Here is a 23134-nt window from a genome sequence, read left to right on the forward strand (position 1 = left end):
GAGAGAGGGAGGGAGAGAAAGGGAGGGAGAGAAAGGGAGGGAGAGAAAGGGAGGGAGAGAGAGAGAAAGGGAGAAAGGGAGAGAGAGACAGAGAGAGAAAGGGAGAGAGAGAGAGAGAGAAAGGGAGAGAGAGACAGAGAGAGAAAGGGAGAGAGAGACAGAGAGAGAAAGGGAGAGAGAGACAGAGAGAGAAAGGGAGAGAGAGAGAGAAAGGGAGATAGAGAGACAGAGATCGAGGGAGGGAGAGATCGAGGGAGGGAGAGATCGAGGGAGGGAGACGGAGGGAGAGAGATGTGTGTATGCCGGGTCTGGTGGCTCAGTGGACGAAGGCGTCCGCTGCAGGGGCCTGTGTTCAACCTCCTGGTCACAGTTTTTCTTTTTGCTCTAGCCCTGCCCCCATCCCCTACTGACCCCGCCCCCACCGGTGCGGCCCTTGGCCACAAACCACAGTGTAAATTTGGCCCCTGAGAGAAAGTTTGTGAGTACCCATGGTTCTGCTGCTGCTAATGTAGCATTGCAACCCGAGACACGTTTAAACTCCAATTTGCTACCTTCCAGTGCCACCTTGAGGTCACTGGAAACACCGCAGTAGAAATGAGTAACATTGATCTTGAACTACTATAATCCAGCATTGGCAATGCCAGTCGGTCTCTCTTGTATTTAAAGGTGAGAGTGGCGATTGGAATTGCCAATTCTTGCATAGTTTTGAATTTTAACTCCACCACCTCTCTCCACAAGCCTTCCCTTCTCGTTTAATAATCTCCCACACCGTTACCCCTTTCGCTCTCCACCAAACTCAACCACTTTTTCACCAAACGCAAATGTTTAGCAATTCACTGTACCTCGTGCACATGGTTCCTTGTAATGCAACGTGCCCAGTTTAATCAATGGGGCATTAGTTATAGACACGTCATGTAGGAACTGGGAGATGATGCCTCTACTTTGTTGTGTATTTTGTTTCGGAGGGCAGCGCAGTGCATCGCATTCTGAACCTCGCAGTCTGTAGAACAAGACGTTATAGGCACTAAACAACGCAGAGAATTACCACCGGTGTGCAAAAGAAATGTGACTACGCAGTAATTCCAAACACGTCTTTATCGGGAGCTCAAATGTGCTTTTTCACTACATAAATTACGGATGACCACGTGGAGAATAGACATGAAAAAACATTCAAGAGCACTCCTGTGAGTGCATGCAGTCACCAGCTACCTAAAAAATGCCTAGACTCTTTTTACTGAAATGAAACCTCAACACCTTTGGGGTACACCGGAGTGCATGCACGACACTCCAACAGGGGCGACTCCTTCGTTATGGCAGAGGAGCGTCGTCCCACTGCTGAAAGCCAGCATAGGCAAAAGTGAAAAATAAAATGATAAAAATGTTTTATCATCATCATTTTATTTTTCATTGAGCCAGCAGAGTCCTAGGGTGGGTTGGGGCCATCCTGAGCTTCAGGAAAGAGTGATGTGCACTGCTAAGTGCGCATGTCTGTTTGGCCAGCCATCTTAGGACGGCCAAACCGACATGCGCACTTAGCATTTCACCAACCTGAGCTGTCCACAGCCGGGGGAATAACAGACGCAGGCTCCCAAGCACTGTCTAAGTGCCAAACCAGGCCACTAAGACCAATCTCAGAGTTTCTCTCATGCTGGCTAATAGTATTCATAGCATGAGAGGATCTTCAGAGGAGCAAGGTGGCAGCTGCAGCGGCATGTAAGGACTATTTTATAATTATTATTTTTTGTCTGTGTTTATTTTGGATTTCCCCCGTGGTACTCGCCACTTTGCATTACGATCAGCCGCTACTGCACTCCAAAAGATGATGCTACAAATCAGCACCTACTTCCGGAAAATAAATTTGAACTTGATACGCTGTAACTCTGAGGGGACTTCTTCTATGCATTCTTTTGTCTGTTCTGTTTCCTCATTCTTTTGTATGCTCTATTTCCTCCTTCTTTCATTCTGTCTTCGACTTGACTTGCTATGTCCACCCCCTGCATTTTTTTCTTTACTTCCTTGTTGCGCCCCAACCTCTGTTAATTCCCTTTTGTATTCCGGGTACGCTAATATCTTATTTTTGTGTTCATGAATCTTGTGCATTTGGTGGTTCAGCCATCACCTCACGTTTCATTCTACTTTCTTCTCTTTCTTATTTTTTCTTTCATTTTGTTTCCTTAGTTTCTATAGCCGGCGCTGGGCTTGATTTTGATTGAACATCATGTAAGCTGCCCCATAAATAGACCAGTCATTTACATACCTGATCATAAGCACGCTACGTGATGTGCTGACTAGAAGTGCAGTCCTCCTGACAGCTACTCATGTTATGTTATATGCATTTGTAACGCGCATGGCTACTCATGAGGGTCTCGGCACGGAACCTAACGGGGTATGGGCAGAAAATTTCAGGGGAATAGATGTGTTTTAAACTTCCTCTTGAACACGACTGGGTCCTGGATAGTACGCAGGGCATGAGGAAGAGCATTCCACGCAGCCGCCGCTTTCACTGCAAATGAGCTAACCCCATCCTCTGTAGCTTGAAACGAGGGACCTGAGCATAACATAGAGACGAGGAACGCAGGGAGCGTGCGGGAACATAGAAGGAGAGACGCCTCTGCAAGTAGAGAGGACCACAACCATTAAGAGCATTAGTGCTTAGGTAGCCTCCACCTCGCAGCACTACAATCCGTGCCGGGTCTTGTACCAAAAATACAGCATGGTGGGGTGATGGTTTACAGCATACTATTTTTCTGTAAATGTTCATGTTGCAGGGCGAAACACAGTGATGGAAACCACCTCAACCTTATGTAAACTTGATAAACAAGCATTGACAAAGCCAATAGGTCTCATCTATGCAAGATGTTTTGACTTTGTCGATATTTATTAGCTGTAAAACAGTGCGGCTGAAAGTAAACCCCCCCCCCCCCCCCCCCCCCCCCCAAAAAAAAAAATGCTGACAGGGTGATAGCAACTTTTTAGGTCAAGCATCAGCGTGCATGTGCTGTCTGCAAGACCTGCTGTAGTCCCTATACCGAGTAAAATTCCACCTGCTGCTTACCATAGGTTGATTCCAGCGTTGGTCTTGTTTGCTGCTTCCTCATTTGTTCGCTCTCCCGATGCATCACATCGTGTAGCATGCAGGAACACTACTCCATTACATATTAAGCTTCCTTAATTAGTGTCCGTCCGCTATAATGCAGGTAACATTTCTTTTTTGCCAAGTCCCTTTATAGTGTTTATTTTTTTTTTTTTTTTAATAGTTGCTATTCCGCCAATTGCTGCTTGTTTGGTTTTGCTTCGGCTGCCATTCTCCACTTTCTTGGCTTAGCGCGGTGTTCACCTCCCTGTGTCTAATTCATGGTGTTTGCTTTTTATTTTATTTTTCATATTGGGATAACCCTCATCCTCTGTTACTCCGTCCCCCTCCTCTGCAGCACACACACCTTTGCCTCTCCTCCGGTTGCAGTCAGTGTTCTGCTGCTGCCCAAGACCCGCCTTCTTCCACTTTGAGCCTCGAAGGCAGGCCATGTATGAAGCGTAGGAGGTAGATGCAGGATCCGTGAGCTTCCCCGGGATGCAGGTAAGGAAAGCCCCAATATTATTACTCTAGATGAGGGGGGGAAAAGGCTGTCTTTGTTTAAATACTTGTGTCTAGATCCGGAAGTTATTAACTGCCGGAATACGAATGCAAGTTAGTGGGCATATTAAACAACATTTGGGTTGAAAGCAGTTTTTCAACAAGCGCTTGTTTTCAGCCCATCCTAGTTTAGTTTGCAAGTGCTTGTGTTTTCAGATGATCCTCGTTAGTTGCTTGCAAACTAACAAGGATCAGCTGAAAACACAAGCACTTGTTTAAAAACTGCTTTCTACCCAAATCTGATTTAATATGCCCAATAACGTGCATGCATTGCAGATAATCAAACATTCGTGAGCTTTTACCAGCAGGAATTTTGACACAGATTCGTGGATAACTTGCTCATAGGATCAGGGAATCCTTCATGGTTTTTTTCTTTTTTTCTTTTTTAATCCCCAGATTGAATCCATTTCTGTGACGAACCAATATGCACCGTGTGGTTGGTTTAGCCAGCGCATTGCCTCATGGTGCGGGGAGTTCCTAAGGGGATTTCATGTGGCAAGCTCCACTTTTGCATTTTGGAAAGCTGTAAATAAGAAATGTAAATATTGCCTAGTTTATTGGTACTCAGCAGTACAAGGCGAGGTGATCGTAAGCCAAATAGCAAACAGCAGAACAAACCAGTTCAAATCCGAGCTTTCCTCTTAAACAGGATTGTGGGCTACCTAACAAAATACATCCTTTATCTGCGGTGTCTCAGGTCCGTTAGCTGTCGACATTAGTGGCTTTTGAAAGCACCTGAATTAAATGACTTATTAAAACTAAACATTTTACATCTATAACAGGCATAAAAAAACTCAGGGTAGCAGTGCTTTCACATATCGTGGTGGCAATCTGACGTGCACTCCAAGGTGTGTCTGTGTGCCAGGGTCCGCTGCTAGCAGTCGCACAAGGAGCAAATCGCTTTCTAGTCTCATGCCTTTATCTTCTCTTTCTTCATGTAGACGGCTTTGGTTACAAATATTTAGAGCCTGAGCCATGCTGGTAAAGATGGTTAACTAATTACTCCCTCTGTATTCCTAAAACACTTTACGTCTGTATTAAACTAGAGACTATGTAAATGTAAATGTATGTGTCTTGTAAAGCGCACTGCTGCCCTGAGGCGTCCTGGCGCTGTAGACCGCTGGGGAACCCGTCCTGGCTATCCCTGTGAGATGGTCCCTCCAGGGTATCTCCAAGGTGAAACCAGGCATCCCCGGCGAATGTGGGGGGCGTTGTGGAGATGAGGCAAGCTAATGCCCAGAGTTGCCGAGTGTGTTCCTGGTTAGAGTAGGTACCGAGGCGAGAATTATCAAGTCCGTTTTGACCCTGGTCCATGACCCTGCCGCGTCGGGAATTGAACCCTGGTCCCTGGCCGATTCTCTGCTTACGGATCTGCCGCCTCTAACCAGTGAGCCACACCTCTCCACTATGTTGCAGAACCACTGGTTTGTTCTAGTTTAACCATTCCCTAATCTACATTGACATCCCTAAAAGAAGCACAGATTATCTGGAAGGGCAGACTTGCCATTTGGACATGAGATGCAACTCTGGGGGGGATCTACTTTTAAAGCTGGGTGGGCACCAAAAATCTACTTACTAAAGCACCAATTGCCCTTTTCTTGCAATAACACCTAGTTGTTCCTTTCACAAGGTATTTCATAAGATTTTGCGAGCCTGGGTCTCATAGGAATTCATTTCCTTTCTTAATTAACTTATTAAAAATATACATCATCCAGGGAAAGAACAAGGCAGCTCCAGCATCTGATGTCGTCTCGTTATGAAGTTGTGTTCTTTGCCTCATTAAGAAACGGCAGGCTTACTTCAAAATATATACATATATTTTGTAGCATGAAGCCCTGAAAAAGCGTGTGGCTTGGGGAATGTCTAGTATTACTTGCATCTAATCTTTATTAATCTTTAGTCCTAATGTCCTCGTACAAGTCCTTACTCCATGAGGTTGTCACCACCCTCGGATAGAAAAGGAAACCTGGAAATGCTGTAAATTGAACCCTGCCTACCTCATCTGGGCACTATAGAACCCCTGATTTTAGCATCCTCCTATTCTTTCAAGCATATCAAGGACCATAGATTGGGTGGGAAGGCTTGGATGTAATGACTGATATGAAGGTGCTTGGAGTACGAGTAATAAATATTACTATGCAGTCCTGGACAATACCTCTAGATCCTGTGGCATTACTCCTTAAGGTATATCAAATCAATGCAGGTTTTAGTTTCACACGATTACATAAATCCAGTTATATAAACCAAAAAGCAAGGAATTTATGCATCACCCCGTGTTTTAGTGAAATACATATATGCCTAACCTATTTATTGATTTAAGAAAACTAACACCAAAACTTATCTGAAGGCAATGCTACTGATGAATGAAGTCGATAATCATGACCAACAGTGTTAAGAGCTGTCCAAGTTGCTGCTTTGCCAATGTCTGCAATAGGTACCCAATCCACTCATGAAGCAGCCAGACTCAGTTTCCCTCCCCTGAATAGGTCTGATAGAGGTGGTTCAGCCATTAGGTATCACAAAGAAATTGTTGATCTTATTGTCAATGATGAAGCCCTTTTTCCTTGGCCGGAAGCACAAGCGTGTCAAACAGGGAATCACACTTACTAAAGGAAGGCCTTTGAATACAAATTACCAGGGCCCTTCTCACATCCACCAAGTGCAAATGATTTCTTCTGAAGAATGAAAATGAGGAAAAAATCAGGTCAGATAATTTCTTGTTCTCTGTTAGCAGATGGCAGACCCTTGGGAGAAAGGCAGTGTAATCTCAAAACAACTGTCATCAAAAATATTTACAAAGAGCGGAGGACGTAGTAAAACTCCTAACTCCTCTACTGTTTTGGCAGATGTAGTAGTCGCAACAAAAATCGCATTGGAAGCACTAAGGTAATGTCAATTAACTCTAAAGTTTCAAAGGGATTGTGAGAAGTTGGCCTGGCATATGCTGTCTCCTAGTTATAGGGGACACCTTGCACCAGTCCAATTCAACTCTTATTGATGATAGGTTTAAGACAACCTTTAAAGAAAGCTATCCTAGTGGTAGCTGTGGAGAGCAGCCTTCAGGCTAAGTCTTGAAGGAGTGTTAAGCTTATTGTTTTACCATAGATAACCTCTTGAATGACCAAATGAAGGAGTAGTCCACACAGGTGTGTGTGTGTGTGTGTATGTATATATATATATATATATATATATATATATATATTATATGTATTTATTCTAAACGGAATCCCACAAGTCTCTTTATGAGGCTGAGGCAAAGTTACAATTCAAACAAGCATTGATAGATACAATAAAATAGGACTGGAATCATAGGGCTCCAGGGGGGGACCAAACCATATATTAAAAAAGTGGTATAAGAACCACGACAATTCTACAGACAATGCCTAGGGCATTTAGGATCGCTGGCCCCTTAAGAATCCACCACAGGTTATGAGGAAGGGGACCCACGGGAGGCGCGTGCAGTGGAAATAGCTGCTGTCGGGATCTCTATTAAAGCCTATGGAGAATGTCGCGGTTTGATTTAAACAGATTAAAGTCACTTCTAGCAGGAGTACAAAGTTACAACTTTAGAGTTAAGCTTTTGAAGAGCCCACAACCACGAGAGTACCGAGGTACCACTGTTACCTGCCCCAGGGAAGCCGGGTGCATAGGTCGTTTTCGATGTCGGGTCGCGGGCTGATTTTCAATGGAGAAATGTTCAAAAGTGCTGCTAGCCAAAAGCGTCGATGATGCCGTGAAGATTGAAGTTGTAGATCTTGTAGAGAAGAACCTGAAAGCAGAGGGGACAGAGTCTGGGTCACGGCACAGTGACCAGGGAGCTCAAAGCAAAGAGCCCTTCAATGTCTGGTGCTTCAAGTGGAAAGAGGTGTAGCTTGGATCTGCAGCCACGTGCTCCGGGAGGCTTCAAGGAAGGCCAGCTTCGGGAGGGCGACTGTCCCACGTCGGATGAGGATCGCTGCGGTGTGGTGGATCCACTAAGCCTTGGCAACCGCAACCCACGCAAGATGAACAAATCAGCTACTGGTGCAGACCCACGAGGTCTGTGAGAGGTCTCCTTTGGAGAGACTGTAGAGCAGGCCTGGAGCAACCAGGGGAACTCTTAGATGTCGAGATTGTCCTCCGCTCGGGCCCGCAAGTCGAGAGACAAGGGACCGCGGAAGGCAGAAAATGGAGTGCGTAAAAGGAAGCCCACGGGCCACCGGAGGGGGCTAGGGCGCTGATCTTTGGCACAAATGCTGCTTGGTGGTTGGCTCAATAATGGGCCAAAGCACAACTTCCCCACTGGTCAGGGTCGTGTGCTACGTAAGAGGTGGCCGGTGTCCTGGGGTATAGGGAATCTCGGCACCCACGCGGTCCACGGTGCTCAGGTTTGCTGTGCACACTCCTTGGCCTCTGGGATGCTTAGGAAACCCACCTCAAGGGTGCTGGAAGTCGACGAAGTTCGTGAGAGCAGCGAAGTTCCAACCGGGTCACTTGCAGTGTTTCAGGTGCCTGCCAAGCAGGGGGATAACTCCTTTATCCCAATTGAGATTTCTTCAGTCAGCTGGGCAGCAGCTCGTCGGAGGTCAAGTCTGTAAAGTCCAAGATTAATCTGAGGCTCTGGGGCCACGTTATTCACCTTTATCCCCAAGATTAGGGGAGTGCCCAGAGTAGTGTCCACCAATGAGAGGTGAGGCGGGAAAGGGTGGCTACACCCTCTCCCCTTTGTGTGTTTCCCGCCTGGGCAGGATGCCCCTGAACCGGTTCCAGGCGGTGTATGCAGAATGTAGGCGCTGTAGCTGCCTACGTGCAACTCTGAAAGGCATCTTTGGTGCACCCACCCTGTTCCAATCCACATATCCTGTCTGGGGAGATGTTAGCACTTCCCTGCCACAGGAGCCCTATTGTCCAGCTGGCGAGGCTGGGGTTTTCCCCAGCAACAGCCAGCCAGAGTCGTGTGGGTGGCGGGTAGTAGCCATTTTGTACTACATGTGCACTTTTAAATTGGTGTCTGAATTCTGCCGCTTTTCCCATATCGCCCCTCTAGCAGGGGGGAATTGTGCCCTCATGCCCATGGCTGGACTGGGGGTAGGATTCCTACATGTTTGACACCAAACACGATATGGTTCTCTGTAGCCATTCTCAAGTTATCACGCTATCGCGATAGACTTATAATGCGGTTAAGAGTATATGGTATGGCTACACTACAAACAACCCAGCAATGATTTTACGAGGGTTGCAGAGAGGCCCTACTCAGGTAGGGGTCCCCCTCACACATATCTCAGCACCCTGCCCTGTAGGATTAGCAAGGCCTGCTATAGGGGTGACCTATGAGAGTACATGTGTTGTAATGGGGTGGGATATAGGGTACCTATATCCCTGTAAGGGGTGCTAGCACCACCTTACCCAGACTACAGTAGTGGTCTGGTGGTGTCAGTTTGTATGGCTGTCCCAGGGTGGCACAATAAGTGCTGCAGCCCTGGTAGGCCTACTGAGGGACCCATGCCCTGGGTACCTAGGGTACCATCTACAAGGGACTGTCAGGGCACCCTCAGCATCCAATTGGTTTGTACCTAGGGTACTCACATCAGTTTTAAGGAGAAAGCAGATAGGCTGGGGTCCGGGATAGCAGGATCCCAGCCAGACTAGTCAAAAACCACTCAAATACCAGGCAAAAAGTTGGGGGCAACCATTAGTCAGATTCCACCTTCCTACAGGGATCCTCTAGAAGCACTCTCACCGCCTAGGAGAGTTCTAATCTCTCTGGGCCGCTAAGGAAAACTCTTCAGTGACAGTGAAACAACAAGCATTTGCAATGCAATAGGTCTCGCATTTATACGAGTTTGAGCTATTGGCTTTGTAAATGACAATGCTTTTTATTTAAGTTTGATTTTTGTAAAACATAAATAAAAGGCACTGTCATTTACAATGCTAATAGCTCAAACTCTCGCAAATGCGAGACCTATTGCATTGCAAATGCTTGTTTGTGCATGGTAGGAACCAACAGATGGCAGTGAGAGTACTGTTGAGCGAGGGTGCCTGGGAGGTCGATGGAAGTGTACACAGCTGTTGATGTAGGGCCTGTGTTGAGTAAGGCTTTGTGGGGCTTATTTGCAAGCCCCTTGCGCCACCGGTGCGTCCCTTTAATATAGAAAAAAGTGACGCAAGGGGCTTGTAAATAAACCAATGTATGTGCGAGTTGAGGGGTTTTTCAGATTTGAATTAGGGTACAGTAGGTGTGGTATCCGACTCCGTCATTACAAATAAAGTGAAGAATAGACCTTGAGGGATACCCAGCCGATATTGGTGAAACTCTGCCTTAAATGTCCTGATAGCAAAGAGCGTCGCCAAGATGCCCAGCACTTAATTAGAGAATTATGGTTCTGAACATTGTTAGACTGGATAATCATTAAGAGTTTGTCAGCATTAATAAACGAGCTGTCGTGCGGGGTAAAAAACGTCTATGTAAGTTTTTTACACAGGCTAAACTTCAAAAATGATTAGGTAAAGCTGTTGCAAGATCATAGCCCCGGCACTTTCCCCTCACAAATTAAGCATGGATAGCGTTATATAAATATAAACTGGTTGATTGTGGCGCTCAGCAGCAGCACGTAATAAGAAAAACAACAGATTAAGCTGTATTTCAGGGCATTTTCTTTTAGGTGGCACTTTATTTGTTGCAAATAACGTATTTACGAATTAGTAGCTCCACACACAAAGTTTGGTGGCCATGAGAGGGAGGGGTGAGACGCCGGCTGGTGAGGGAGAACTCTAGGGAAGAGACTGCCCTTAGAGGGAGGGCTGAGACGCCGGCTGATGAGGGAGAACTCCAGGGAAGAGACTGCCCTTAGAGGGAGGAGTGAGACGCCGGCTGGTGAGAAAGACCTAGGGAAGAGACTACCATGAGAGGGAGGGTGAGACTCCGGCTGGTGAGAGAGAGGGCGCTAGGGAAGAGACTGCCCTGAGAGGGAGGGAGGGAGAGAGTGCCCTAGGGAAGAGGCTTCCATGAGAAGGAGGGAGAGATGCTGGTGAGAGAGAGCCCAAGGGAAGAGACTGCCACGAGAGGGGGGAGTGAGACGCTAGGGAGAGAGAGACCTAGGGAAGAGGCTGCCCTGAGAGAAAGGGAGAGACGCTGTCTGGGGCGAGAGGACACAGGGAAGAGGCTGCCATCAGAGGGAGGGAGAGATCCCAGCTGGCGAGAGAGGTGCCCAGGACCAGAAGGAAAGAGGCTGCAGTGTTCAGAGAGGGGTTACATACTTCCGGAACCACAGCTGATGAGGCCGCACTCTGGCGAGGAGGAGGGAAGTCGTGAGTAGTGAAGGCAGCTGCCTGCGAAAGTGAAAGCGTGGCGCGCGCGCTTGGCGGGGGAGCGCATTCCAGGCGGGGGAGCGGACCCTTTGAAGTTTGATGCCGAGGGCACCAGTGGGCTGAAGCGCTTCCCCAAACTGATTGCATGGCGGCACGATGCACGTGATTGTGCGCGTGCTCGCCATGCAATCCGCTTTTGGGAGCACCTTTGGGAGCACTTTTGGGAGCCCCTCTACTAGAGTCTCGCATAGCGATTGCGTAAGCGCAATAGCTAGGCGAGACCTAAAAAAGTCCCTTCTGCTAAATTGCCCATGGATCTCTAAATTAGGTTTACTAAGATCTTAATGTAGCTCTTGAAAGGTTTTTGTTGCAACCACCCCTTACGATTTGTAGTTTAGCAGAAAGCTGTCAGTCTAAAATAGAAGAGAAATGTTAAGAACTCTATGACTGAAAATTTATTTCCCCTGTGTATTGCATAAGCTTTCAAAGTTGAAGCTTTGTGAGCCTTTTGATTTGCTAAAGCTACGTGTGACACAATTCCTCTCCATTCCAAGCCCTGGCTTTCAATTTCCAGACTGAAAAATGAAAATAGTTTGAGAATCGATAGTCCTTCTTTAGGTCTTGCCTAGGCAGCGGTTGCGCTGTCTCTTCGAGACCCGCTGTATTCACGATATGGGCATAAAGCTCCGCCTACTTTCTGCCCATATTTTTAATTGGCTGCGGTCACTGTCCTCTGTAAATGGTGGCTTTTTAGTGATCAATAGGCTTAGTAGTGCCTACCTAGTATCACCTTTTCTCTTCTTGTAACCTCCCATGAGGACACCCCGGTTACATGTGGTTTTCTGTATGTTTTAATTGCAGCCAAACAGCTCTATTTTCTCAAATGATTTTCTCCTTCCTGCTGTTGCAGGCAGGGCACGCTCTCCTTCAAAGTTTTTTTTAATGTACCCAGCGCGGCACGCCTCGGCTGGAATAATAGCAGCTGCGCTTTTCTGCTATTTGCAGCGCCGAACGTGACTGCATGCCTTTTTTCTCTTTACTTTAGTTACAATGGCAGCACCGAGGCTTTAGCTTTAAATATCTTAAGCTAAAGCGCGGGTGCCGCCATTGTAACAAAAGTAAATAAATAGGAAAAATATGTTTTTGTCCATTTCTTTACTTTTAAAGTAACCGCGGCATCCACACTTTTGCTTAAGATGTTTAAAGCTAATGCGCGAGTACCTCGGTTGCTTTGCAGTACAATTGCTCTCGCATTACTGAAAGTTTTAGCTATTTTGTTATTATTAGCAACGCCAATAACTCATACTTTCAATTATGCGAGACCTATTGCATTGCAAATGCTTGTTTTAATTTCAACCATGCTGCACAGCAGCCGCACTGCTGTACAACAGACCTTAATCATTGACAAAGCCAATAGATTTTGCATTTGTGAGACCTTTGGCTTTGTAAACTGCGTTTTTGTGTTGGTAGGAGGGGTGGGTGGAGGATGGGGCAAGAAACTCGTAATATTCTTGGCGGGACCACATGGATGCTTCCGGACTTCCGCGTAGCCCTGGAGGGGTGGGCGGTCGCAGGGTGGCATGCCCAATAGGGTCATAATGTGGCGGTCATAAGACCGCCACCCCACCATGAGTCTGGTGCTCCGAGGAGCGCCAGCCTCCTAATGGACCCCTTAGTGAGCGCTGCAAGTAGAAGAAAATATTAGACCAGAAAGCGCGAGCAGTGGATAGACACTCGCAAAGAAGGCAATCAATACTTGGACTATGCTCAAAGTGAGGGAAAAATTCACAAAGGGGAACTGAAGCTGGCACGCACAGCCAGATGTGGGGCCAGCAAATAGTGATGATCAAACCAACCAATGGTAAGCAAAGGGCAGACTCTAAGCCTTCTTTAAGCTAACAAAATGTCTCACAAATGACAGAGCATGCGCGGTCTCAGGGGAGACCTAATAAGCAAGTAAATGGGTGACAAAACAAACTAAAGTGGGCATGTTTTAAGCTCCCTATAGATTTTTGGTGTGGGTCACAGCAGGTCTTTTGCTGATTTTTGCCGTACTGGCGGCAAGAGCTTAGCTTGGTTCCTTGACGTTGCGCGGCACTGTTCATGCAGGCCACCAGTCTGCGCCCATCCTTTTGAAGCTAGCGGCGGGCAATATGGTGGCCAAGATTTACAAAGTTTATTATTAAGCTTTTATGCAAAATCCTTTTCGTCATAAAGTGCTGTTTGGACAAACTTTGTTTTTGATCCCTTGAGCAGCATAGCTTTAGTGCTGTTGAAAAGTTAATAGCTCGAGAAAAAAAAGCTGCAAAAAAATATTATTGAGCGAGATTTTACTTGTTGAAATTGTTTTAACCCACACAACATGTTTTGGTAAGGTACATTTTTCCGTAAAATCCTTTCGCATAGTTGAGAAACTATGCAGACCAGATCTGCAACTTTTCTCAACTAATTCCTGTCACCTGTACGTCATTCAGCTCACAAACTCCTTTGTAGGAAGTATTTGAGAGGTGCATTCGATGGGCGCAGCATAACCATACAACTCAACAAGACTGAAAGTGACAAGGAAAAGGTAGTAGTGACTGATCACCAGAAGGGGCAGCAAAGGGATATAAAAATCAGCCGCAGGTGCTGCATTTAGTTAGCAGCGCTGTTGTAAAAGCAGGAGCCACCGTGAACACACATAGATGAGCATGGTCTGCAGCGGATAAAACGGCGACAGCAAGCAATGCGTGCCAACATAGGATTCAGCTTGCATGGAAACCTATGTAGGTTTCCATCGCTTAGAAGCCACACCAGTCAAGACGCTGGAAAGTCTTGCATACAGGCGCGGTGCGTCCATTGGGGCGTGGGGGCATAGCCCCCGCGCCCGCAGCTCCTGCAGCTCCCTCCTCTGTCGTGAATGTCAGTCAGCATGATGTTGGACCGTGGGCGGTCCGGCGTCATGTTGACTGACATGCATTGTCAGACGCCTTTGGGAAAGTCAGCACAAGTGCGCATGAGTGGGCATGGAGCTTAATTTTTACTCCGTGCCCAGTCATGCGTACTTGTGTTTTTGCTGCCTTGCGCATGCCCATTAGGAGCCCCTCGGTCTCCTAATGGGCAGGCGGCGGGCGAGGAGTAGGCTGTGCCGTCAGCCAATCCTGGCGCTGCAGCAGCGCCAGGATTGGCTGAGGGGTTGCACTCCAGTGTGCTGACGACGGTGTTCCTGTTTGAAGGCGGCAGAGGCGCCAACGCGGACCAGGAGCAGAGGCGGTCGGGTCAGGTAAGTTTTTGTTTTAATTTTATTCTTATTCTCTTCTCCCTCGGCCCCCCACCACGCGCGACCTGCTTTCGTTTTTTAATGATATGGCGCTCTCCCGCGACCCCCTACTCACCGGCCGCCATGTTTACCTCCCCCCCCCCCCAGTCACCCCCAACATTCAGATCCCAGCTTCCCCATATGAAGTGACAACTGGCTTGTAAGCTTTTTATTTGATTAGACCATGTGGAAGACATTTGTGCGCAGAGGTTTCAACGGTGAAGTTATAATGTTTATGAAACTAGATACAGCTCGTAGTCTGCCGCGGCTACTGACAGAGCGGTGAAAATGCATTTCCAAATCCTCCCACATCTGAGCGCCTACACTAGACTGCTGCCGCGCCGCGTTCATCGTTCAGAGTTAATCCTTAAGAGGGACAAAAAAGGGGGAAAAATGTACTTGGAAGTTATCGATCTCTACGTCTTAAAATCGAGAGAATGGGGAATCCAAATGTGTGAAGAGTAGGGGATTGCTTGTAAAAGATGTGATAAGTTGTGTTTCTAAGGTCATTGCTATTGTCTTATTTCTGATCTCGGTAATTACAGATACCTAAATTCTAACTCCTTAGACGTGACAGTCACACGTTTTGAGGTCTCTTTGAGCTCCCACTCAGACCGGGCTGAATCTCTACGTGGGAATTTACTATGCATCTGACATCCACAAGAGCACCTGACAACTCCCACGCATGATTTTGCATGGGTCGTCCTCTTTTTAGGTCTATTCACCAACCTGGCAAACAAAATGGGATCACTTTATTTTCAAAAGTATATCACCCAATGAAAAAAGTGTTAATTATTCATTATTCACCTTAATGGGACCACTCTCAAACACCCATCCTCACGTCCATTTTTGAGTCAAGAGGGCGACTGGTGTGCACCTGTGGTTCTACTCAGAGGCCTTCCTAGTCCAGAGCAGCTCTTGATTGTCAAAGAAGTTACATAAAGTGTGCGACTCGCCGAAAAAGCGCTTTGACGCCTTGTCAGGGGGAGTTAGCACTATGTAAATGCAATTGCAATACAATATAACACAATAGCTGACATGGTTCCCTGGTCCATGCGTGATGAGCTGCTCCATTCTAGGTTTTTTCATTGAATTCTGGGACTTGTAGTCTTGTTTAGTCCATTATAAAATAGGGCTACAAGTCCCAGAATTTAAAAGAAAAAAATCTGGACTGGAGCATCACAGCATGCATGGACCTGGGAAACTTGCCAGCTATGGTTTCAGGAAGCCCGCCCACAACATGGGGATTCTCTTCAGCTGAAGGGTGGGGCCCCTCTGAACATAGAGCTCTGCTCACTTACAAGGCGTGAAATATTTGCAATATTTAACCTGGGCCATTGCACTTGTTGTTCATTCAGGTGTTCAAGGAGGCCAAATCTTTATTTTGGTGAGGCTTTTGGTACTAATTCATTGTTATCCATTCTTGAAATATTTTGGTCTTTTTCATCACTTTACTACAAACATCTGGTGACATCTCTGCCTGGGATTCCTTCAAATATGCTAATTAGTACTCGATTCCAAGATTTTTCAAAATCTGTGAGCTGCACATTAGAGAAGGTGATCAACCAGGCGGCTCGTCCCATCCCTCCATATGCCCTCGTCCTCGCTGGCTGTGCCTGGACCTACGTGAAAACAATTTGTTCCTGCACCCCTGTCATAACGTTTGTATCCAAGTCATTTACAGCGCTTTCTAGGAAAGTATTGTGCATTTCTGTCATATGCGATGCATCCAAGTCATTTATACTCTGAAGCTACAGGCCCTGCCACACGTGAGTCACCTCTGAGAAGCATACACACTGAGTGCCAGCACTGGGCCTAGCTTCAAAAACATAATTATAGAAATGTTTCTGACGCTAAGCCCAGCTGGCACACAGCGTGTATATTGCTCAGAGGTGCGTGGCACTGGCAGGACCTAGCTTCAGAAACATTTCTATCTACATGTTGTTATATGACATCCCTTTATTAATGTAATAACTGCACTTTCACAATTGCTTTATTAGCCTTCTTGCTTCTCAAATTTGCTTGAAAATGCACCATTTTTCAAAATGTTCCCCCCTTAAGATGTTCAGGCTCGCTCACTCCGCTCGCTCGCCACGGTGCACTCCAACAGAAAGTTTACGCTCACCACTTTCAAAAGTCACCAGCCGCCCCTGCTTGCATAGGCCACTAAGTTGTTGTAGAAAGCTGAGGTAACTGGAAGGTTTAGTCACCCATTGTACGATCAAGTTGACCGAAACATGTAAAGAGCTTGACCCAAATGACTCGCGTCCTGTTCTTTTCACAGGTGAGATTTCCCACTTCCTCACATGGTCTGTGTATGTTGCACCCAGTGACCCAGCCCGCACTGGGGCTGTTTGGGGGAATTTGTTAGTTGGGTGGTTTTGTTCTGCGGCTCTCGTGCAGTACCTGTGATTGTGATAAATCGATATTTTCTGTTTCCATGAATGGCCATGTGACATATACTTTCCCTTCAGCTTTGAGCTAATTGTGAACACGCCCCCTAAGCCAAGTATTTAAAAAAAAAAAAAAAAGTTTCTGATCCTTTCATACGCACTTCTCTTTTTTTTTTTTTAGTTGATGACAATGAAGACGTTTTCTGCTTTGGCTTCTTCCGAGCTCTCCTTCCTTGAAGATTGACCTGCACTCCCAGAATCTGGATTCTACATGACTTAAGGGCTCCCGCGTAAAGAAGTGGCGCAAACCTTGTCGTGCTGCCATTTTTAATATACCAGCAAAAAGATGGTGACTTTGTCCTTGGGAACTCACAACACTAGTAGCGGCAGGGGAGGGGTGTCTGTCTGTAGCATTGCTCTAGAAAACCTGACTTGCTGGAATCTTTAGGGAGTCCTCGGACCCCTGTGGCCATGGCTCAGAAGAGAGCCTGGGTCAGCATGTTCCTGCAGAGCCCCAAGGGGCAGCTCCTATTGGTGAACTCTCTGACGTGCGGCCTAGAAGTGTGCCTCGCCACGGCCATCACCTATGTTCCGCCTCTGCTGCTGGAGGCTGGCGTGGAAGAGCAGTTCATGACCATGGTCTTGGGTGAGTAAGCAAGTTAAAAAAAATATATATATGGTCATATTTTGTTGTCCTCTCTGGGCTGATTTTTGGAAAGGATATAGGAACAGGGTGTTAAGGGGTGTTTTTACACTATGACGAATATAATTTTGCGTTTTCCTAGTGCCTTGGTTGACTTAAGTGCTTGCAGATGAACACCTTTGGAAGTAATTTTCTTATACTTCGCATAGTTAGTTGACTGTGAACTGCACCAATATTTGTGTGTGTCACCCCATGCCTAAAAAAATGAATGTGTCCCTCTGGTTTTTTAGGCATGGGGTGATTACGTGTTTTGGCCAGAATGATAGGATGTTGGAGCGTCCCTGACGAGACTTGAACCCCATTCCCAGCTCGAGGTCGACAGCTCTAGCCATTAGGCCACACCCTCTCCCCAGATTGTGGGGAATCTATGTATTTAGAAAAACAACTTAATGGAAAATGAGTGCACTAACCCAGGAGAAATCGAAATCTAGAACCAATTCTCTCTCTCTCTATATATATATATCTCTAGGTCTCTATCTCTCTCTCTCTCTCTCTATCTATCTCTCTCTCTCTCTCTCTCTCTCTCTCTCTATATCTATATATATATAGTATATTTAGTAATTGCATTAATATAGCGCTTACTACCCCTGACTAGGCGTCAAATCACTTTTTCGGCGAGTAGCACGCTACTCCAGAACCCATAAAGGATTAGTGGTGAATTAGTATAGTGGAATATGAAAGTAATTTGAGTGGTGGATATTAGTTAGTTATTTGGATTAAGAAGGATATAAATATATATTAACAAAATCCTGGGGCTGAACGGGCAAATGCTCACCAGCATTATTCCCAAGAAGCTCAATTCAAACATTTACTGTTCATGTGGCGCTTCTACAGAGCTTTGCATCTGCAGCTAGGTGCGCTTGCAGCCAGTTTACAGATCAGTTTGAAAAAATGGACTCGTCAATGTGATATCAGTTTAGTTATCGTCCACATCCGATCACTTTTAAAACATTGCAGATACTTTAGAAAACTGCCGGAGGCTCAGTTAATCATCTAATTTGCTGTATAGTTATTTAATGTTCCAGTTGTATCCTATGCAGTGTTTAGTTTGTTCTCATAAACAGGGATGTTCAAAGGCTTCCCTGGCTGTTCTGCTGTCTGTATGTTTAGCTTTACGCGCAGTGCCCCAAGACAAGCATTTGCAATGCAATAGGTCTCGCATTTACGCGAGATTCAGCTATTGACATTGCAAATAACAATGCCTTTTATTTTTGTTTTCGTTTTTAAACATACATAAAAGGCATTGTCATTTACAGTGCCAATAGCTTAAACTTGTGTAAATGCGAGACCTATTACATTGTAAATGCTTTTTTTTTTTGGTAGACACAGGGCATTAAATGATTTGCCCAGAATCACAGGATGTTTGAGGCTCCCGCCAGACTTGAACTTGGTTACCCAACTTTAAAGTCAGGTTTAGACCACCCCAGCAATCAGCTGCACCCATAAAAGATCCATGAATCAGCTTTCCTTATGATGGCTGCTTAGCTGGTTTTCCAATGGCATGAACATTATTTTTTACCTTTATCTATACATACTTAGGACAGACAGACAATGCTAGTGGGAAACTTTAAAGAGTTCTAGTGCTGCGTTGTTCATCCATCATTAATAGTCAAAGTAAACCAATTACGGTGGTAATGCTAGTTTTAACTCTTTAAGCCATGTAAGGAGTTGGAAGAACCTTGCTAAGTGGCACTAATAACTATGGACATAACTTTCAACATTGTTGGTGTGGGGAGGGCAAACAGACATTTTAGAACGAAAGGCACTATGAAATCGGCGGCTGCTTTTAACGGACGAAAGGGGGGTTGCCCTACTAGCATCCGGGAGGAAAGAGAGAATGTACACCATGGAGCAGCTTTAAATAAAGTGCTCACTGCTTCGTGCTAATTGCAACACAGATTCTGTTGTTTTTTAAGGAAAGATTTGAGGAGCGAGACACGTCCTCGTACGCATGTGCTGGTCGGGGCAGGGGCTATCGCTCGCCCATGAGGCACCCACAAGGAGAGTGAGGTCAGCATAATGGGAGTGTCAGGAGGAAGCGGCAATGGTTAACTTTTTAAATGGGGCGCTTATGCTGTGGCCCAGGCGTTTTTAGCAGAGCCCCATTGAAATAAATGGTAATGGGCAGGACTGGCATACATCCACGAAGTGACGTGGGTGGCCAGACGTAAAACCAGCTTAGTGCAGAGATGGCGTGAACGTGCATGTTCATTCTGTTACCCGCCGCACCTGAACCACAGGACTCACTTGCTCACAGCTCATTACAGCTAATAAAGATGATTTGCACACCACAAAAACGTAACTGTTGAAGATATTTAATGCAGATTGATGTGGGGTCTTTTGAAATGTGTTTAACTCTTTCAAGTCAACAGATTCACATTTGCTTTATAAACCACCTTGCTCTCAATTTTGCCTTAAATGCTCCATTTGCCCTTTCTTTTTTTCTCAAAAGTTTTGCGACTAGCACTTGGCCACAACTTTCACGCCCTACCACTTTCAAATGTTACCAGCCGCCACTGCCTATGCAAGTCATTGAGGAGACCTGAGACCTTTCTGTAGCCAACAAGGAGTCGAGCGCTTTCCGTCCAGCGAACGCGCAGGAATTTTACATACGGAAAACCACGTGTTACCAATGGCATGTTCAGGTGTCAGATAAAATAGTTCTAGTGTGGGATACTCTCTAAAAGTGAATTATGACTGCATTTCCCCTGTTAATTACTTCACCGGCTTCCTGCCCCCTCAGGGACGCAACACATCTCCATCGATTTGAGTGAGTCTTAAAATAAAAAACACCACAGCGTCGCTTAAACGAGGTCCTGAAACCTATGCCATGGCGACACTTCAAAACAGAAGGCTTGCTCTGCACTTGCAGCAAAAAAACTTAAAGCCGTACTTTTACAACATGCCTGTCATGGCCGACGGCAAAGGAAGAAAGAATCTGATAGATTTTTGTTTTCTTGTAGATTTATATAGCGCAAACTCGACTCGAAGGTATTGGAGCACTTTAAATGGGCACCAGTTGCGTTATTCAAGGACACCTTCAGTTTTTTAGACACGGGAGATTAGGCGATTTGCCTAGAATCACACAATGCTGAACCCACACCGAGGCTCGAACCTGGCTCCTCGGAGCCAAAGTCTGCAGCTCTGGCCATGAGGCCGCATCCTCTCCCTGAAGCAGCACGAGGCTACCGCCGTTAAACATCTCGGACTCAGAGGCAGGCGCGGGGTCACCGTAAATAAGTAAAGTGAGAGACAGTGCGACATATAGATTAAGAGCATAGAACAAAAGGGGGAGGGCTGGTTTCGGAAATCAGCGTTCAGTCAGCCCACATTTCGCTTTGAATGAATTAAAAAATCAAATGCAGTTACCTTATGCATACAGTACTGCGGGACACTGAAAGGTGTTCCTCTGTGCCTGAATTAAAGGTGGGAAGATGTTCTTTGGCAGAGAAGTCCGTTGTTTACGAGTTTAATGTACCTCCGGCCCACAAATCCACATGAAGGGCATGTTCAAAACAAGTTACCTAATAAAACAAGACAAGCCCGGCGGAGCGTGGCGCGCGCGCTTGGCGGGGGAGCGCATTCCAGGGGGGGGAGCGGACCCTTTGAAGTGCAATGCCAAACAGATTGCATGGCGGCACGATGCGTGTGATTGTGCGCGTGCTCGCCATGCAATCCGCTTTTCGGAGCACTTTTGGGAGCCCCTTACAATAGTCTCGCTTTGCGATCGCTTACGTGATAGCAAGGCGAGACCTAAAAAAGAACACTTTGTAAAGAAGACTTGTGAGTTGACAGCTGAATGGGAATTAGCGCATTGGGCCTTTCCTGAGGAATTTTCTAAACTCCTTTGAACTGCAGCTCCCACGAGCCAGGGCAGCGAGAAGGCCACTCTGGAGCTATAGAACCCACAGATTGTATGGGCTTTCCCAATGAATGTGAGAAAGTGTTGTGTGGGGCGGCGTCTTGTACCTATAGTCTGGTAGATGTCCTCATAGCGCCACAACCAACTTCTTCGCTTCTACAGTGCGAGTTAAAAAATGAGTCCCCCTACCTCCCCCCCCCCCCCCGCCCTTTGGGTCCAGTTTTGTTGATGAAAGGTCTCAATTACTGTTGATTTTCTATGTTTATCTTGTTACAGGTATTGGACCTGTTTTGGGCCTCATCTTCGTCCCTCTGATTGGCTCTGCAAGCGACCACCTGAGTAGCAGCTATGGCCGGCGCCGGCCCTTCATCTGGTGCCTGTGCATGGGTGTGCTGATAAGCCTCTTCCTTATCCCACATGCCGGCCGGATGGCAAAGTTTTTTGGTGCCGCCGCGCCCACCTTGGAGACCACCTTCCTCATCCTGGGCATTGGTCTGCTGGACTTCTGTGGACAGGTTTGCTTCACACCCCTAGAAGCACTGCTCTCTGACCTCTTCCAGGATTCCGACAACTGCCGGCAGGCCTTCTCCATGTACGCCTTCATGATCGGCCTGGGGGGTTGCATTGGCTATCTCCTGCCGGCGATCAACTGGAGCCAAAGTTTTCTGGCGCCCTACCTTGGTGGCCAGGAAGAGTGCCTCTTCACCCTCCTTATCCTCCTCTTCACCGGCTGCGTGCTTGCAACTCTGTTTGTCTCTGAGGAGGTGGTGGTCGTGCAAGCAGGCCTCCTGGAAGAGCGACCCTCAAAAGACCTGGCCAAGCCCCTCGCTGTTACTTCTGGCTGTTGCCCCTGCCACTTTTCCCTGATGTCCTTCAGGGGCCGGCACGTGGCGTTGGCACTGCGCAGCTTCTGCACCTTGGTCCCCAGACTCAGGACACTCTGCTGTCGGGTCCCAAAAGTGATGCGGCGGCTCTTCCTGGCTGAGCTCTGCAGTTGGATGGCACTAATGACATTCATGCTGTTTTATACAGACTTCGTGGGGGAGGGACTGTATCACGGCCTGCCAATGGCTCCACTGGGCTCTGAGGGACGGCTGTACTATGATGAAGGTAAGAGGAGAGGGCGATGTGGGCCTTCTAATTTAATTTGTTTTTTGTCAGAGGGGATTGTGGTCACTAAATAATACCTTGTGCTAATCGTTTCATAGTTTGTTGCCAAAAGCTTTTAGATGGCTAACACTGTTCGTGTTGACCTTGTTTGAGATGCATATGAATGCAGGTAGTGACAGCCTAAGCAGGGCAACTGGTAACCTGGTGCCTCACCACTTCCCAAAAACCAATATAAAACAACCCCTCCCTCCAAAAGTTCAAAATAAAACAACATGAATCATAAACACAAACTAAATCACTACACTGACATGCGTAACACTGACATTTGAAATAAATAAAATTACATTAAATGGAACTTGCCCAGAGGTTGCGCTTCCTCCTCGATGTTCTTCTGCAGGCTGTGGCACAAGTCGAAAAGCTTCCCTAACCAGTCCAGATGCTACTCTCATGCTATTCACCAGCATGAGAGAAGCACCAGGATTGGATGGAGTGGGTTGGCTGGAAGCTCTTTCAGGCCATGGAGGTCTGTGCTTCCTTTCCACCCAGCTGCCTAAGACCGGTTGGGTTGGAGAACTTCAAAGTGCACGTGTCAGGCTGGCCGTCGCAAGACAGTCGCCAAAGGGGACATGCGCACTTTGGAGTGTCTGACCAGCCACTGCTGACAATCAGCAGCAGAGGACATGGCCGCATTTCATTCCGCTCGGGGGCAGGCTGTGGCGCATATCAGTAAAAAACAAAATGGCAATGAAATAATTTCATTGCCATTTTATTTCTCACATTTGTTAAGCGTGGTTCGCAGCTGGCGAAGGGGCAACAGTCCTCCACGCTCATGAATAAACCACTACAG

General features: G+C 46.7%; 1 protein-coding gene across 4 annotated transcripts in view; it reads left to right on the plus strand.

The window, feature by feature from the left end:
- SLC45A3 (solute carrier family 45 member 3) overlaps positions 1-23134 on the plus strand; it is a 536434-nt gene that overhangs the window by 424675 nt on the left and 88625 nt on the right. For all 4 annotated transcript variants that reach the window (XM_085624127.1, XM_085624125.1, XM_085624129.1 and 1 more), the window contains 2 exons: positions 16794-17258; positions 21454-22287. In XM_085624127.1, coding sequence (XP_085480253.1) covers positions 17084-17258; positions 21454-22287 — 1009 coding nt within the window. In that variant the 5' untranslated portion in view covers positions 16794-17083. The remainder of the gene's footprint in view (positions 1-16793; positions 17259-21453; positions 22288-23134) is intronic.

This window comes from Triturus cristatus, chromosome 1_1, assembly GCF_964204655.1.
Source record: "Triturus cristatus chromosome 1_1, aTriCri1.1, whole genome shotgun sequence".
Classification (NCBI taxonomy): Eukaryota; Metazoa; Chordata; class Amphibia; order Caudata; family Salamandridae; genus Triturus; species Triturus cristatus.